This window comes from Desmodus rotundus, chromosome 1 (genome assembly GCF_022682495.2).
Source record: "Desmodus rotundus isolate HL8 chromosome 1, HLdesRot8A.1, whole genome shotgun sequence".
NCBI classification, from domain to species: domain Eukaryota; kingdom Metazoa; phylum Chordata; class Mammalia; order Chiroptera; family Phyllostomidae; genus Desmodus; species Desmodus rotundus.
Genome location: NC_071387.1, coordinates 97674356 through 97690912, shown reverse-complemented (window position 1 = coordinate 97690912; position 16557 = coordinate 97674356). Strand labels below are relative to the sequence as shown.

Genomic DNA, 16557 nt, shown 5'->3' with positions numbered 1-16557 from the left:
TCCCACAGGCCCAGCTCTATGTGGTAGTGGGCTCGAGTGGCAGGGCCCAGTGGGCTGGGGAGACAAGGCAGAAGAGGGGTAGCTCAGAGCTGGGAGGGCACATGGGCCTCCACGTCCCAGGTCCTGGTCCTCACCTCTGAGCAAGAAAGGCCAGGCACTGGGGCAGCCTGGTGTGTGGTCGGAGCAAGTGCAGCCACGGGCGCCGCTGCTCTCATAGCCTTGCTGCCTTCCCTGGAGGCTGTTAGGCTCCCAGAGTCAGCCAGTGGCTAAGAGCGCCTTCCTGAGGCAGGAGCCACCTTCCTGCCCTAAGTCAAGCCCCTGGAGCTCGTGCACCCCTGGATCTGTCAGGGTGACTTGTGAGGGTTGTGTCTTCGACCATGGCACCCCATTCCTGTCAGGAAGGTCACAGGGCAGTGGTGGGGGCCAGCCTCTCCCAGTGCCCAGCTCACCCTGTCTGTCCTGCAGACCCAGCTCATTCAGATGGTGGTGTGGATGCTGCAGCACAGGCTCCTGGTCCAGCTGCACACCTACGTTTGCCTGATGGCCTCGCCCAGCCAGGACGAGCCCCGCCTGCGGGAGGAGGAGGTCCCCTTCACTACCAGGGTCGGCGGTCGCAGCCTCAGCACACCCAATGCCCTCAGCTTTGGCTCCCCAAGTAGGAGTCCCCTGCCCAGGGCATCTTTGTGGTGGCAGGGTGGGGGAGTGAGCACCTAGGGGACACCTGGGAATGGTGGCCAGGTGGTCCAACTAAGGCATTACTGGAATGACTGAGGGACCCTCACGTGGCCACACGTGCACACACACCTGCCTCTCATGTGGGCAGCTGGGTCCTCATGCAGACTGCCTTCCTTAAAGGAGCCCAGGAGACCCCTCCCCCACTTCCCTGTACCTCTTTGGCTCTGAGGAGGAGGCTGTACCTTTGGGCTCCTGAGCAGGGGCTTGTTCATGTCAGGGGCAGCCTGCCCCCAGCCTGCCATGTCATCCATCACTGGCAGGACAGTTGAAACCTCTGTACCCCAGGGTCTATGAGGAGACAGTGACTGTCACGGTCCCTTCTAGAAAGAGCCGTTGTGGCCATGCTGAGCCCCCAGAGGCAGTAGTGCGTTGCTAAGCTCCAGGTCCCTGGGCTTGGAGGAGGGGCTGGAAGGTTTTGCGGGCAGCACCTCCCTAAGCTGAGGCCTGACCTCGGGCTTCAGGCTCAGTGCGAGGACCTGGCCTGTCCAGGGCTCTTTGTCTTCCATATTGGGTGGGGGGGCGTTCTTGGGGGGCCAACTGCCCCCTGACCCATCCGCATTCACAGCCAGCAGTGATGACATGACGCTTACGAGCCCCAGCATGGACAACTCCAGCGCAGAGCTGCTCCCCAGTGGAGACTCCCCGCTGAACAAGAGGATGACAGAGAACCTGCTGGCCAGCCTGTCAGAGCACGAGCGGGCAGCCATCCTCAGTGTGCCTGCGGCCCAGAACCCTGAGGACCTCCGCATGTTTGCCAGGTGGGGCCGGGGTGTCTGCTGGGGCTGGGTCCAAGTCTAGGGTCAGGACAGGACGTGGATGGGGACCTACTCAGCCCACTCCAACTGAAAGCCATTGGTGACAAACGGCACTCACGGGTTGAGGTGGTGTCTCATGCACTTGGGTGTCCCCACCTGGTCTGTTTGTGCCAGGCATGAGGATTCGGTCTGTTGCCGAGACCCCGGGCCTGGCGCTTCTGTCCTCGGGAGTATCACCAGTGCTTCCTGGGCGTTCCTTGTCACTTCTCAGCGAGTGGCAGCAAGTTCTCATCCTCATGCGGCTTGGCAGGGATTTTTCCTAGGACAGTCTAGGGGCAGGAGAATCCATATCATAGGTGACACAGACTTTGTCACACCTGCCCCTGACTCGGGGGGGGGGCACTGCAAGTGTACGGTCTTTTGGAAGAGGTAAGGCTGCCAGGGACTGAGCCCCCAGTTCAGAGCCACATGCCAGGCAGTTGGTCCAGGTCTCCGCTCAGCCCCAGCCGCAGACACCCCCTGAGCGGTGACCCCATTTGGATCCAGAACCACAGGGGGCTCACTGCCACAGTGGCATGAAAGAGCAGCCTCTGGCAGACCGGCCCTGTGCTGCCCCACGTGTGTCAGAGTGCCAGGGTGGTTGCAACCTGCGGGCTCTGGGGTTGGAACAGCCACGTGTCCTCACGGACTCACTTCAGGGGACCATGGTGGGCAATGGGTCCAGGACATTTGCCTGCTCTTGTTGGGGGGGCATGGACAGCTGCTTCCAGGCCTCTGAGACCCCTCCACCAGCTCTGATTTAGCCTGTGGGCTGCTCAGTGGCTGACAGGACAGAGGCCAGCCTGGGCTTGTGCCACCCTCCCCTCCAGGCTCCTGCAGTACTTCCGAGGCCGCCACCACCTAGAGGAGATCATGTACAATGAGAACACCAGGCGCTCCCAGCTGCTCATGCTCTTCGACAAGTTCCGCAGTGTGCTGGTGGTGACCACCCACGAGGACCCGGTCATCGCCGTCTTCCAGGCGTTGCTCACGTGAGCCTGGGCCGAGGGCGCAGAGCTGGGCTGCTGCCGTGGGATGGGGCACCGTCACTCGTCTGGTCCTGCAAACAGGGCCAATGTCTGAGCTGGGGGCTTCAGGACCCACACCGAGCGAGGCCCGTGTGCTTCCCACACAGATTCGGGTCACTTGTTTCTTTGACCTTTCTCCCAATCCCGCCTGTGTTCCTTGGACCCCTCCACTGCTGCCCTTCCAAGACTTGAGGGTCACCTGCCTGGCCCATCCTGTGTGGCCCAGCACTGTCCCATTCCTCCCAGCCTGTGGGCATTTCCTCGCCCGGCCTTCACCACTGCCCTGTGATAGCCACCGGGAAGCTCATGGCCAAGCCATCCACCCGCCTCTGCCACCTGAGGCATGAGGGCCTGGGCTGATCCACGGTGCTTACTTGCCCCGGTCCCAGGGGGTGGGTCTGCACTGGTGCTTCCGGCCCTCTCTCAGAGGGGAGTGCGTGGGCCTGCACCAGGCTGGAGGGAGGAAGTGTCCGCGCTGGGTCTGGCGCTCTACCCTGCTGCACTCCCAGGGCCCTGGAGCCGCCATCCTGGAGGAAGCTGATAGGTAAGGGGGGGCTCTGGCCGAGACACAAGCGACACGTCTTCTAGAAATGAAGTGTTTATTTGGGTTTTAAACAATTAAAAAGCTTGTTCTGAGCAGGCTCTTGCTCAGACTTGTGCGTCCCTCTCAGCTGCTCTGTCTACCACACTGACCCAGGGGCTGCCCTGGATATAGAAGCGCAGGGGCTTCTGGGCCCACTCTCCTGCATTGCCAATGCCCACTCGGGGAGCTGCCACCACAGCTGGCTCCCTGGGCTGTGGCAGGCCTTGCTCTAGCCACATGGCCTTGTCCTTGGTGAGGTCCCGTTGGTCAAAGCTCTTGTCAATGGCCAGGGCCTGACAGAGCTTGGAGGGGCCGCTGCAGAGCTCACGGTCTTTGAGGGCCCGGCCTGTGCTGCCTCTTCGGTAGGTACTGCGAAGCCGCCGCATGGTCTCTAGACCTTCCAGGGGCTCCAGCGCTCGCAGCAGGACACATGCCCCGTCCCCTGTGAGATAGACAGATGGCAATTGGGCCTCCCCACCCTGGGGTGCCTGCCTTCCTGAGCACTCCTATACTCATTTACTGTGCAGACCCTCTGCCTACCCCTCCCTCAGGCACACCTGCATCCCTGGGGCCCCAGGTGGGGCCCTTGTGAAGCCAGAGGGCCTAAACACCAGCCAGGGAGAACCAGCAAAAATGCTCAGTGAGTGCTTGTAGTGCACTTCCTCTCAGCTTCTCTGGTTGGTGATCAGCAGCAGCTCTGAGTCTGGCAGAGGAAACCCTAGATAGCCGGTTCTCCCTGCGCATGGTGACCCCACCGGGAGGCTGGAAGCTCCCGGGCTGGCCCAGAGTCCCCCACCTGCCTCTACTCATTGAGTATCTACTGGGCAAACCAGAAGGTTGGCTCAGAGCAGCTACAGTGTTCACAGGGTGAGCCCCGCCCCATGACCCAGTGGGAAGACTGACCGGGCAGGAGGAGGTGTCTGCTGATAGGACCCCTCATCTCCCTTGGGATCCCCTCTGGCCCAACCCTTCCCCACCAGCCTAGGCTACTTCAAAGACCAGGCAGCAAATGGACACCTGGGGCCCGAGAAGACACATTTGTCCAAATTCCCTTGGCCCTGCGTGGCTAGAAGTGGTGATTACCTGGACCGGGGCCAGAGGAACCCCAACCTCAGCAAGGCCACTCTCCTGAGACACTGGCTCTCCTGACTCACTGTGGCCTGCCCATCCTCCTCAGAGTCTGATCGGCTCAGCCAGAGGGAGGGCCAGGCTGGTCCCCACTCTTGGGCCTTGTCATACAGGCCTCATCAGCACCCAGGAGCTGGTCCTGAGTGGACATAGCAGCTACACCCTCCTGTATCAGCAGCAGCTGGCAAGTGGGGTTTTTGTGAGCGGTCGCTTTTAACCAGCCAGTATTCAAAGGACCTCAAGGTATACCTAAGGACAAGCAAGGACTTGAACTTCCAATTGCTCTGTAGTTCTGGGCCCTTCCCAGCCAAGGGCTACCTGTGCCCACCCTGAGCCGCTGGGGGTGTGGCATGTCCCTCACTGTCCCCCTAAGCCCCCAAATGGGTCTGAGGAGCAGCCTGCCCCAACCATCACCCACCCCCTGCTCCTGGAGCACCCTGACCCTTCCCACCCAGTGTCCAGTCCCACCCCCGCTCCTTTGCCTGCACCACCTACTTGGCCTCAGCAATCTCCTCTCTCTGCTCTTCTGGTGCTCTCTGTACTGCCTCTGGCCTGAGGGTGATATGCTTCACCTCCCATCTCCCTTGATGTACCAGATGACCTTTGGCTTTGGCCCTGACTCTACGGATGTGGTTTCCCGCATCGCACCCCCCACCCTCAATTAGGAACTAGGTGTTCCTGGGGCATCTTGGTCATTTGTCCAGAAAGATGCCACCTCCCACGTCTGCAATATCCACCCTCAGAAGCCCTCCCTGGCTCCTCCCTCCCTCGCTGACCATAGCCCCAGGCATCTCTGGACTCAGTCCTCCTTATCTGAGGTCAGGCCCACTTTACATGAGGTGGTTGGTTTCGCTGCCAAAAAGCACTCCAGACCAACATGAGCTCTCCAGGGTGATAGCAGGGCCCTGCGGGGTGGTCCCCACTGTCTGTCACATTTCCCTCAATACCCTTTATGTGCCACAGGTTACCCCATCGAAGAGCCCCAGCTGTTGTCTCTGGGCGAGCACAGCTCCCTGGCCACTGAGCAAACATGTCTGACTTACAACATACCCAACCTCATCCCCTCACTGGCCTCAAGCATTCATCCCCCTTGGGACCAGCACCAGAGGGGCCGTGCTCCTGGTCAGGCTCTGACTGGTTGGTACGGGCTTGTTCTTCTGAGCACAGACCAGAGGGCAGCTGCCTGCTCCCGGAGGGCCGAGGCTGCCCAGACAGGTCCCATGAGGTGAGTGGGTTCTCCTGGGAGCTCTAGATAGCATCTCCCTCTGCACTACTGACGTTTGGGGCGGATGGTTTTCTGTGGTGGAGGGCGTCTCCTGTGCACTGTGAGCTGCATCCTACCAGCTGTGATGACCGAAAACGTCTTCAGGCATTGCCTGATGTCCCCAAGGGTGGCAGACTCATCTCCAGCTGAGAACTATGGATTGAGACCCCATGACGGGCAGCCTGGCAAGGCTCCTGCCTGAGCCCAACCCAAACAGATTTCACTCTCCTGCCACTACCAGCCCCTCCTGAGTACCCTGGGCCATCGGTGATACTGGCTCTGAGCTGTGGACCTAGTGGCTCCTCATGGAACCGAACCTGTCTGCTCTGGGTTCAGGTCAACCCATGACCTCTAATGGGGGCCCGGCCCTGTGATCAGCCTATGAACACAGCTAGAGCTTCTGAAACCCTGACCTAGCCTAGCAATGGCGTTGCCTTGCTCGAGCACCTGCCTCACCCTGGTCCTCTCACGGGTCTCCCAGCTACCAGCCAGGGGACCGTGCCCAGGCCTCCTGCTCCAGCCCCCAGCACTGCTCACCTCGGCTGGAGACATTCATGCAGAAGTACATGCCGTAAATGAGGTACACATACAGGGTCCCTGGCTTCATGAACATGCTGCGGTTGCGGGGGGTCTGCCGGCCACCCTTTGAGTGGGCAGCTTCGTCCTCTGGCCCCAAGTACGCCTCAGTCTCCACAATGCGGCCACGGAGCTCTGTGAGGTCATCGAGTTGCCGGACCAAGACCTGTGGGCAGTGGGTGTTGGCTCAGGGCACACTGGGGCCAGCGCGTTCCCTCCTACTGTCCCCTCTGGCTGGCTGGGCCACCAGACAACAGGCCTTGCTGAGTCGTGTCCACAGATTACAGCCATTTCAAGCCCTGGCCATTGCTAGGCTGCAAACCTGCACCAGGGAATTCACGCACTCCGTGTCCTCTCAGCAGGGCCCTCCGTCACGTTGCCTCACCCCCGCCCAAGTCCCCCTGAACTTCCATGCTTAGGCTGGGGCAGGGCAGCATGGAGGGCACCTCTGGTGTCCTCACATGGCTGCCTGGGACACCCTAGAGCCTGTGGAATAGCCCGGAAGCACTGTCACACTCAGCTCCCACCTACCAGCTCTGAAACGCCTTTCTGAGCGGCAGGACCAGCTGCCCCCAGCGCTCCTAGCCTGAACTGTGGCCTGGGGTGTAGCCAGCTCCACAAGGAATGGGGCCAGTGTGCAGTGGGCCAGGAAGGGACAGAGGGGCCAGCCAAGGACAGGGGGTAGTTGTCAGGGGTCATCACTGGAGGCGTGGGTGCTCTCAGGCCAGCAGGGCACCTTGGAGAACAGCCAGGGGAGCCAGAGAGGGCCTGTGGAGTGCTGGGCACACCAGGGAGTCAATCCTCCCTTGCCTGGAGCCTTCCTGCCCTGTGGGGGCAACTGTCTTGGCTGCACAGGACAGTAGGACCCTGGGAATGGGCAGCAGTGAGGCCCAGGGTTCAGAGCCCCAGGCCCGACTCGACCAGGGTTCACAGTGGGATTCTGGGGGCAGCCCTCCCCAGGGACATCCCCAGCATCTGCCTTGTCCTTAGGCCAGGCTGCCCTGCCTCGGCCCAGGGAGCCCACTGCGTGTGTCTGCGGCCAGGGTCAGCGTCGTGGGGCCTGAGGAGCGGGCCGTGAGGAGCACGCTGAAGCCTGGGCACTCAGTGGGGTGCTGCTTCCTGGAGAAAGGGTGGGGGAAGAAGGGAGTTGACGCCTCCCCCGGACGCCCATCTCCAGGCAAGAAAGGGAGGCCCTGTTCCATCACAGTTGGGGGCTCACTTTCACCTTTCCAGATCAAAGAGGGCGTTCCTTTATTGGCTTCCCGCTTCATATTTCCACTCCTCCAAGAGGCCCCCTGCGGGCCGGCTGCCCTGCTGGAGAGGAGCTATCGTGGCCCTCTGCTCACTGTCATTGTTTTAATTTGAATCTTCTGCTTTGAATTTCACTCTGATAAAATTTCCAGGTAGTAGATACTGGTTGCGGGCATGCCCACTACAAACACGTCTCCTCCTCACCGGGGGAGGCAGCACCTTCTCAGACAAGAAGCTGACTTGCGCGTGGTGTCATGCCAACTCACTGCTCCTTGCAGTGCCCTGTAGAGGGGTGACTTGAGCCTGGCCAAGGGGTCTGCAAGGACAGCTGTGGGAGGTTGTAAAGAGGCCACAGGGACACGCACCTCCTTCTCTGCTGGATGCTGCCCCGTCCACCCTCCGGCTCAGTGGGCACGTGGGGGCCTAACGGGAGAGCGGGCCACGCAGAGGCCTGTGGGCCCTGGGCTGACCTGACGCTGGGACCCTGTGCCACTGTGTGAGATCCTAAACCCTTATTATCGAGGGTCCTCTGGCAGCCCTTGCAGCTGAAAGCATTCTCGTGGGAACAGACCTGGCCCTTACCCACTAAGTCCCACTTCAGGCTACGCTCCACTAGCCCACATTTCAGGGTCTGTTCCTTTGGGCACCCACTTCCTGGCACCAACTTTCCTATGAGTCACAGAAACTGATCCACCTTCACCATTTTAACGTAAGGTAGCCTCACGAAATGACACAGGGTCGGCCATGGGCTCTCTAAGAGGACCAGGAAACCAGGCCTGAGCCTGACACCCAGGAACAACACCCAGACGGTGCTCCAGACAGACGTGGCCGAAACCCCACTGCTGCTGGCACAGGGGCCCTGTACGACCCCTGCTTCCCAGTCCAGACCCTGGGCCTGCTGAGCTACAGGGGCCACCGGGGAGCCAGCACCGGCCCTGTGAGCTGCCGTGGGGCAGAGGCAGCTGTCAAGGCAGTCCTGACACGGGCAGTCCGTGGGCCACGGCTGCCACTCTCATGTGGCTAAGAGCTGTCACCACTGCCCTGGCCCGTGTGGCTCGGTCGGAACGTTGCCCTGTAACCAAAAGGTTGCAGGGTCAGTCCCCGGTCTGGGCGTGCATGGGAGGCAACCCACTGCTGCTTCTCTCGCACATTGATGTTTCTCTCCCCCTTCTTTCTCTAAAGCAGTGAATGCTACAGACGGGCACTAACTGTGTCGGGGGACAGGGCAGGCAAAGTCCCTCATAGACACCTGGCCGGCACTTGAAAGAAACCTGCCTTAGGGGCAATCAGGTGGAGAGGGACAGGGCCCGGAGCAGGCAGGCGGACAGCGGCTCCCCTGCCCCTCCCAGGGCAGACACAGCTAACAATCTCAGCATTCTTCCTCACTGATCCGGGCCCGCCCCCTGCCCCAGATGACTGAGGCGAAGCTATCCAGGAACAAGTGTCAAAGCAGCTAACTGCGTGAGGACAAGCAGGACCAAGTCCGGGGCCTGAGCCCAGTGGTGCGGAGTCAGGGGCCACAGACACTGCACGGTGAGGACCATTTCAGCAGAGGCCACTTCACTACGTTTACGTTACCTGTCCCAGAAATGCCCGCGCCAGGGACACTGCAGGCTGGTCGAAAAATTCTAATCCCAGTCGAGCAGGGTGGTTTGAAAAATAGATACTGCGCCGGGGGCCCAGGGTCGCAGGCGGGTCCAGGCGGGGCTCCTTGGGGGAAGGTGTTTGGGATCCACCTGGTGGGCTCTGATGCTGCTCTGCCTCCAAAGGTCGCTGCTTTTTTTGCCCCAGTTTGCGGGAAAGCTGAAACGGGAAAGAACAAAATAAAGCGCCGGAATAGGGGCCGGCAGAGGACTGTGCGGGGAAGGCAGCCTTGCAGAGCTTCGGGACTGTATGCGGCTGCCTGCCTCAGTTTCCCCACCTGCAATGTGAGGAGCCATGTTGTACAAACAGACCTGATGTCCTCACCCCCTTGCTGGGCCCCAGGAGGCGTTGGGAAAGGAATGCACGTAAGGAAAGGTTCGTGGCTTCACACGCCTGCCACATGCAGAAGGTGTGCAGTGCAGAGGTGGGCTGCAGGGCCCAGCGAGGGGGCAGTGGGCGTGAGAGCCTGGGACGGGAGGGCTGGTACCCTTTGATTCCCATTTAGTGTATCCCAAATGAACTTTTGAGCTTGTTTCTGGAACCGTGCCCTTTGTACCTGACCTTAACCAAGAATTTGGTAGAGGAATGGATTGTGGGCCGTCCACGCCCTGACCCCAGCTGACACATCCGCTGTGCCAGACCCCGCCTCAGAACGGCCCAGAAGATCTGACACACTCAGGTGGGTGAACACCAGACTGACCATCTGCTTGGCCCTGTTCCAAGCTCATGACCCCCCAGTGAGTCCCCAACTGTTCTTTTCCTCGTGACCCAGGATGACAAGGAGCAAGTAGGGCAAAGGAGAGGTCTCCTGAAGGATGAGGAGGATCTGCTGAAAACCTGCACAGTTTCTGCCTCCTACCTGCCACAAGGCTTCTGCCCTGCCTGCCCCACCCCCACCCCCAGGAAATCGGAGCGGACAGCCGTGGCTGTCCTAGGATCAGGGGACCTCCAAAGAGCAGGGGTAAATAAAGGGAGCAGGTGAGCATCCGGGCCTGGAAACACCATCCTCAAGGGCTGATCTTCAGCAGTACCCATGTCTCCCTAACACGTGACAGACCCATTATTTTTAACATAAGTGCTGACATTCCACATCAAGCGGAGACCGCCAGTCTGCTGAGAATGGACGCTGACGTGACCGTCTTTGCAGTCCTGCCCGTCTGCCAATACCTACCGTGGGCTCAGACTCTGGGACGCCGCAGCCCCTGCTCTCACCCCGAGTTTGGCCCTTGGCCTGCTTCCTGGTACTTGGGTCATTCTGGGTCTCTGCACTGGCCCACCCTGGGTGGTGGGGGACTCATATGGCTGTCCAGGGACTGAGGCTCAGAGGCCCCATTCTGTAATGGGATTCCAAGCTGCCTCACAGGCCTTTGTAGTGATGGTGGCGCAGGCTGTATAACCCCAGAGCTGAGCAATGGGGTGACCCTGCTGTTGCACCCAAGGGTGAGTGCTGCCTCAAACCCTGCACCTGGGCGCCTGACATGCATCACCTGGCGCTGGTTAGAAATGAGGGTTCCCTAGGTGAGAAGCACCAGAAAATGACTGAAGGCTGTCCACCTCTGTTTCCCCATCTATGGTAAGGGAACCAACAACATCTACACTTTAAATGAGAGAATCCAGGCAAGCACTGGATGGGCACACAGCAAGCAAGCACTCCGGGAATGGAAGTGAGAAACAGTCCACCTGGGATACCTCCGGGCAAAACTTGGGGACAAAAGTCTCTTGCCAGGCTGGGAGGGCCTGGCCTGGATGGAGGTCTCCAAGGGACCTGCCAGCCTTCCATCAGAACCTGGGCAAACACTGGATTAGTAAATAAAGGGCAACATTTCTCTGGCTGTGGCAGACACTAGAGCTGACTGCTAGGCCACCCCCATGGTCGTTTCTGTCTGCAGACTGGCTCTCTGGGGAGGCGACATTTGACCTGGGCCTAAGTGCCCAGCACTTCACCGGTGTCGGGGTACCCTCCCAGACCTGCCTGGAGACCTCGGACCGGGCCTCGACTTTACTTCTGGAAAACGGAGCCTAGCCGCGAGCCCGAGCCTACCGAAGGGCGCTCGCCTGGGAACCGCAGACCCTGTCGGGGGCGGGGGGCGCCGTGCGCACGTTACTAGTTTTCCGCGGATTGTACGACTCCGGGTAAGTTTCACCCTCGGAGCCTGACCCTCGGCCGTGCGTGGAGCGAGAAGCGGGCTCACCTGAGTCCCGCTGCGCGCGGGCATCCCGCAGCTCAGACCAGGACTCTTCTGGGACGGAGACCAAACCCGGGACAGTGCCCACCCGGGAGCCAACCCCGGAAGCACCGCCCCGGCCCGGGGGTGGAGCCGGCGCTGCGCCTGCGCGTGGGAGGACGGAAGCCCCGGGGGAGCGGCCACCGGCGTTGGGCGCGGACTCCGCCCCGTAGGAGGGGTCGGGGTGTGGCCACACTGGGGTGACTGCGCGGGACCCAGGCTCCCGGGAGGTCCTCTTACCAGGCTCCCCACCTCCCATCCTGGACAAAAACCCGGGACTGCTAGGGCACTGTGGTGTGAGAAGGGCGGGGAAGGCGTCTGGGGTTGGGGCGAGACCTGCCTCACCGCGACACCACTCTCAGTGACCTGCCCCCGGCCTGCTTGCACTTTGGTTCCCCCCCGCGGCCGTAGAACCCACTCCACCACCAGCTGGGGGTCAGACCACCAAGAGGACTGGTCTGTCATGAATCTGGGCCCTCGAGGGGCCCCGGTTGTAGGAGTAGTGCTTTGGGGAAGTATCCTGCAGACAGTGGGGTCCGCGTGGAGGTCATGGGAGGGAGGTGGTGGGAGACCTGGTTCTTGAGGCAGGACTTCCTGGACTTCAGAGGGAGTCATTTGGGTGGAAAGGACGTTGGGCGGGGGAGTGGGCCGGAAAGACTATGTCTGGGAAGCTGACGCCGGGCCTTCATAGGCAGTCGGGGATTCTGTCTCAGCAGTGGAGCCCCCATCTCTCCCATCCCTAAGTTGCTGAGGGGAGCCTGTCCCTGCTGGAGCATGGCCAACCTCCCCACGGGGCTGAGGCATGGACTAGGGCTGTGGGGATCCGAGCCACCAGTGAATGCAGCCTTGCGTAGCAGCAGCTAGGGATAGAGTGGGGGACATTGCTGCCCCCCACCTCTGAGCCCCTTCCCACACCCAGCACCAACTGCCCACTCTGCCCAAAATCTTTCAAATCGGATTTGTGCCCCGGGAGGAAGGGAAGGGAAATCTGGGTAGGGCAGTGCCCCGTCCAGTGGAAGGAAGGACCATGGGTAGTTGCTGTCCAGGCATAGGGCTGCTTTGGGGAAAGAAGGCACACTGGTAGCACCTACCACTCAACAGAGCCACCCCTCCACTCCGCACTCCAGGGGTTTTCTGGGTCTGCAGGCCCTCTGCTGTCGCAGGCACAGCCTCACTCCCTGTACAACCCACCCCTGTCTGGGAAAACCCTGGCCCTGGGCGGGGGACCCCCAGGGCCTGGGAGAGAACTGGGCATAGGATGGTGTCAGATGGGGATGCTGGCAGGGTCACATGACGGGGGCCCTCAGATACGCAAGGCACCTGGTCTCAGGGCAAGTCCAGCTGGGAGAACCCTGGTCTCCAACTGCTCCTTCTTCTCTGACCAGCCCAGGGGCTGAACTCCAGCCCTCCAGCCTCCCACCCCCATCCCAGGGCCCCAACCAGGACTTCCTGGGGAGGGAGGGGCAGCAGCCTTCCATCCTGCTGGAAGCCACCCAGCAGTTTGTGGCACTGGTGCTGCTTCCGGGGGTGGGCGATGTGTCATAAACCCATGCTATAAGGCAGGCCTGGATGGGACTCCCACCACTTTCTTCTCCTCCTCAAGCCCTGCAGCCATTCTGCCTAAACAACGAGTCCCCCTTCCAGCTTTTTTGTGTGCGCAGTCCTCTTTCCTCCTCCCTTCCCCTCTCCGTCGCTTTGGGAGGGAAACTGAGGCCCCATTCAGGCTTCATGCCCCTGGTGAGGGCAGGGGCAGGGTGGGTGCTGTTCTGTATTAATTTTTACTTATTTCACAAATGGTGCATGGTCCTTATAGAAATCATGGGAATCCACACATTCCCAGAGGGGTGTTTTATCCCAATCTTGAGGATGAGAAGAGAGAGCAGCCCTGGCCCCCAGGAGGATGAGGCAGGGCCAGCGCCAGCAACCCACTTCTCCAGATGTTCTGGCAGGGGCTTGCGCAACCTCTGCAAGGAGGGCTCCCCCCTCCCACTCTCCACTTCCTGGTTTGTGGTCTGAGGCCCCACCGCAGGCTGGAAGTGGTGGGTTAAGCATTCCCACTATGGCCTGCAGGGCAGGCTGGCTGGGAGTGAGAGAAGGTGGTGCTAGGTGGGAGGAGGGGCCTGGGGCCTTCTCTGTCCCCAGTGAGCCCTGTGCTGGGCTGGAAGAGGCATGTTGGTAGATCTCAGTGGAAGATGGAGGTGAGGACACCCTCCATACTTTCAAAAGGATCCACGCTGGGGACAGCTGCTCTGTACCCTGCTGGGCCACCTCATGGCCTGTGGAGCGGCCATCAGTCACCAGAGCCTTGAGAGAAAGGACAGCTGCTCTATCAGCCACAGAGGCCAGAGCTCCAGCCCCAGCACTGGCCCATTGTCCTCTCCAAGGTAGGGACATAGGGACAGCTGACGCCCTCAAAGGGAGAGGTGACGGGTGGAGGGGTGTTGTCAGCGTCTCCTTGGGCAGAGCAGGCCACTGGAGGAGGTGTGTGGGGCTGCGCTGCCATTGCAGCTGAGCCCTGGGCCCAGGTGCTTGCCGGACCCCCTGCCGTCATTCCCTGGAGAGGGGCAGCTGCCTCAGAAGTAGCCAGTGCTATTCAGGCCCCTGGCTGGCCTGGCCTATTTTGGCCACCTCCCCAAATTGCCAAGGGCTGATTCTGGGGTCATCCAGGCCCACCAAGCCCAGGGACTGGCCTGCTGAGCTGAGGATTCCAGAGTGGCTGGCAGGGACTCCTACTCATCAGCACTCCTAACCCCTCAGTCCTAGAGTCCAGTGCACGTCCAAGGAGGCGGTCCAGACACTCACCCATCCTCAGTCACCCCCCACATGCAGGCAGCTGCAGCTGACTTCCAGTTCCCCAGGACTGGGTGAAGAGGGAATAGGGGCACTGGGGGTGGGGCTTTCATGCAGGGCTTCTCCACCAGGGCATAGGACAGTGGGGCAGACTTGAGGGAGACACGTGTGTGCATACATGCGTCCATGTGGACTGGGTCCAGGCCTGAGCGCACATGTGTTGACCCTTCTCTGCTCACACCATCCTTCTGATGCCAGGGTCCTTGCTCAGGAGGCCAGGGTGGGCGGAGAACCCGGGGTTCCTGGGTCTGCATGACTTGGGAGCAACACCTTTGAGGAGCTAGGGCTTGCAAGAGACACTAGTGTGGATCCCACTGGAGCTTGGACCCTTCGGAGGTAATCCGAATGAGGATGGAGCTACTTACCCGTCCCCGGACACACAGGACACCTTCTCGGGGTAGGAAACACAATTTTGGGCAAGGCAGCTCTTGTCTGCTGAAGGTGACTGGTCAGGGGTTTCTCCGCTGTGAGCCAGCTGTGGCTGGTGCTGCCGGCAGCTGCGAACGGATGCGTGGGTCATGGCGCGGGTCTGAGTGTCCAGCGTAGGGAGGCCCTGCCAGCACTGGCTGCCCGGCCATGGCACGCGTTGGCGGTGAGCCCAGGCCTTGGCTCCGGAGAGGGCACTGGTACAGGCCCTTTCAGCCCAGTCTGGGTGTCCAGGTGGGCAGGGCCTGCTTATCCCTGGCAGGGGTCAAGAATGCTGGGCATGGAGAGACTGTCCTGTCTGGCTGAGAGCCTGGCATGGGAGGGTTGGCATGTGTGGACTGCAGGAGCCCTGGGCATCAGCACTGGGCAGCCTCCCTCTTGCCTTGTGTCCCCAGTGCACCTGTAGTCACCCCTCCGCTAGTGAAGGAGTCCCTTCTAGCCCCTTGGAAGCTTTGATTTTGTCCCTGTGCCTAAGAATCAAGTTGATATTCCATGGAGGACCTGGAACGTGCAGACACCTCTTTGTTCCAAGGTGTGGATGGGGACACAGCCAGAAGATGCTGTCCCCGGCCCAGGCTCTGTAAAGGCCTGTAGGTTGGCTGCTACCTCACATCGCCGACTGCATTTTCTGTGTAGCTGTGGACCAGGTGGTTTTCTGCAGCCAGATATTGGGCATGGCTTGCTAGCCGTGGCAGCCACACCGCTCAAAGAGGGAGAGCACCCCCTGGTCCCTGACCAGCGAAGGGCCTGAGGATGCTGTTGTGGGCCCTCTGAGGCTCCAGGGGCTGGGCCCCACGTGCCCAAGGTATTCTGACATCTGGTGGAAGGGTCCTTAGGAGAGCTGTGGTCCCAGTTCTTTTTTCAAACAAAAGATTGTATTTATTTATTTATTTAGAGACGAGAAGGGAGTGAGAGAGACAGGGAGAGAAGCATTGATCAGTTATCTCTCGCACATACTCTAAATCGCCCCCTAACTGGGAACCTGGCCTGCGATCCAGGTCTGTGCCCTGATTGGGAATCAAACCGGTGACTTTTTGCTTGTGGGAAGATGACCAACCAACTGAGCCACACCAGTCAGGGCAGCCCAGTTTTTCTCTGGGGAAAAGGGAGACTGTTGTATCAACTATGCAAGGGAGGCTTGGGCCCCTCTACCACTGGCAGCTCCTGCTTGTACCCTGCTATTGGCACCCCTCCCCATTTCCTTGGGTCTATCTCTGGGTGGCTGGGCCTCACAGACTCCTTCAATGTCAGGAGCGAGGAATGCTGGGAAACTCCCACCAGCAGCCTCAGCCTCAGCCTCAGCCTCCCATAGGAACAGATGGGCCATTTCATGTGCAACTCGGAGAGTGTAGGGATGAGCCCACCAGGGGCGGCTGGCAAGCTCTGCGGGAGGGAGAGCGGAGTCAGCGACACTATACTGCTGCCTCTGCTCTAAAGTTTTAGGGGCTGTAGGCTCAGGCTGGCCTGGGAGTGCCTGTTGGGGGAGCAGGGTTTCCAGGGGTGGGGAGCACAGCCTGAGGACGGGGTAACTGCTCTGATCCTGCCTTTGGTGAGTGTGTGCATGGGTGTGTAAACCCACAAATGGAAGTGCATGACTGTGGTACGTGCACATGTGTAAATGTGTGAGAGTGGGCACAAACGTGTGTAGTTGTGTGTGTGAGTAGGTGGTGTAGGTGAGTCTGCGTGAACAGGTGTGAGTGAATGAAGATGTGTGAGTGTGTGTAAGTGCATGAATGTATGAGCACGTGTGTGTGAGTGGGACTGTGTGCAGAGTAAGTGTGATCGCTCCTGTGGGACTGGGGAGGTGCAGGTAAGTGACCTGTCAGTGTGGGCCTTTGGGGAGGCTCGTGGTTTGCTTTACAGGACATCCAGAGACACTCTCCCACCCCCCACACCCCCTTTGTCAAGCACAAGTCAAAGCAGAAAAAGGTCAGGAGTCACTGGAGTCAGGGAGAGGCTGAGGAGCCCAGGCCTGTAGTGGACCATCAGGTTCCGTCCACCTGGGCCACCAGGTCGTCTCTCCTCAGCTGCGGCTCTCGGGACCCCCCAGTCA

General features: G+C 60.4%; 2 protein-coding genes across 7 annotated transcripts in view; one reads left to right on the top strand and one right to left on the bottom strand.

The window, feature by feature from the left end:
- Positions 1-3210, top strand: part of NPRL3 (NPR3 like, GATOR1 complex subunit) — a 45022-nt gene extending 41812 nt beyond the window's left edge. For all 6 annotated transcript variants that reach the window (XM_024553104.4, XM_024553105.4, XM_045189658.3 and 3 more), the window contains 3 exons: positions 466-655; positions 1301-1493; positions 2360-3210. In XM_024553104.4, coding sequence (XP_024408872.1) covers positions 466-655; positions 1301-1493; positions 2360-2525 — 549 coding nt within the window. In that variant the 3' untranslated portion in view covers positions 2526-3210. The remainder of the gene's footprint in view (positions 1-465; positions 656-1300; positions 1494-2359) is intronic.
- MPG (N-methylpurine DNA glycosylase) lies at positions 3140-11320 on the bottom strand. The gene is made up of 4 exons (XM_024553109.3): positions 11196-11320; positions 8938-9162; positions 6070-6274; positions 3140-3582 (listed from the first exon to the last, which is right to left on the bottom strand). Exons 1-4 carry the CDS (start codon positions 11217-11219, stop codon positions 3206-3208), a joined length of 831 nt encoding a protein of 276 aa, XP_024408877.1. The 5' UTR covers positions 11220-11320; the 3' UTR covers positions 3140-3205.
- Between the last annotated feature and the right edge of the window lie 5237 nt (positions 11321-16557).

Bases quoted from the DNA above. Each gene is read 5' to 3' on its own strand.
- MPG (XM_024553109.3), bottom strand. From the start codon at position 11,219: ATGCCCGCGCGCAGCGGGACTCAG. The intron at 9,163-11,195 runs GTGAGCCCGCTT...TTCCCGTTTCAG, and splicing joins CCGCGCGCAGCGGGACTCAG to CTTTCCCGCAAACTGGGGCA. The intron at 6,275-8,937 runs GTAACGTAAACG...CACTGCCCACAG, and splicing joins CGCGGGCATTTCTGGGACAG to GTCTTGGTCCGGCAACTCGA.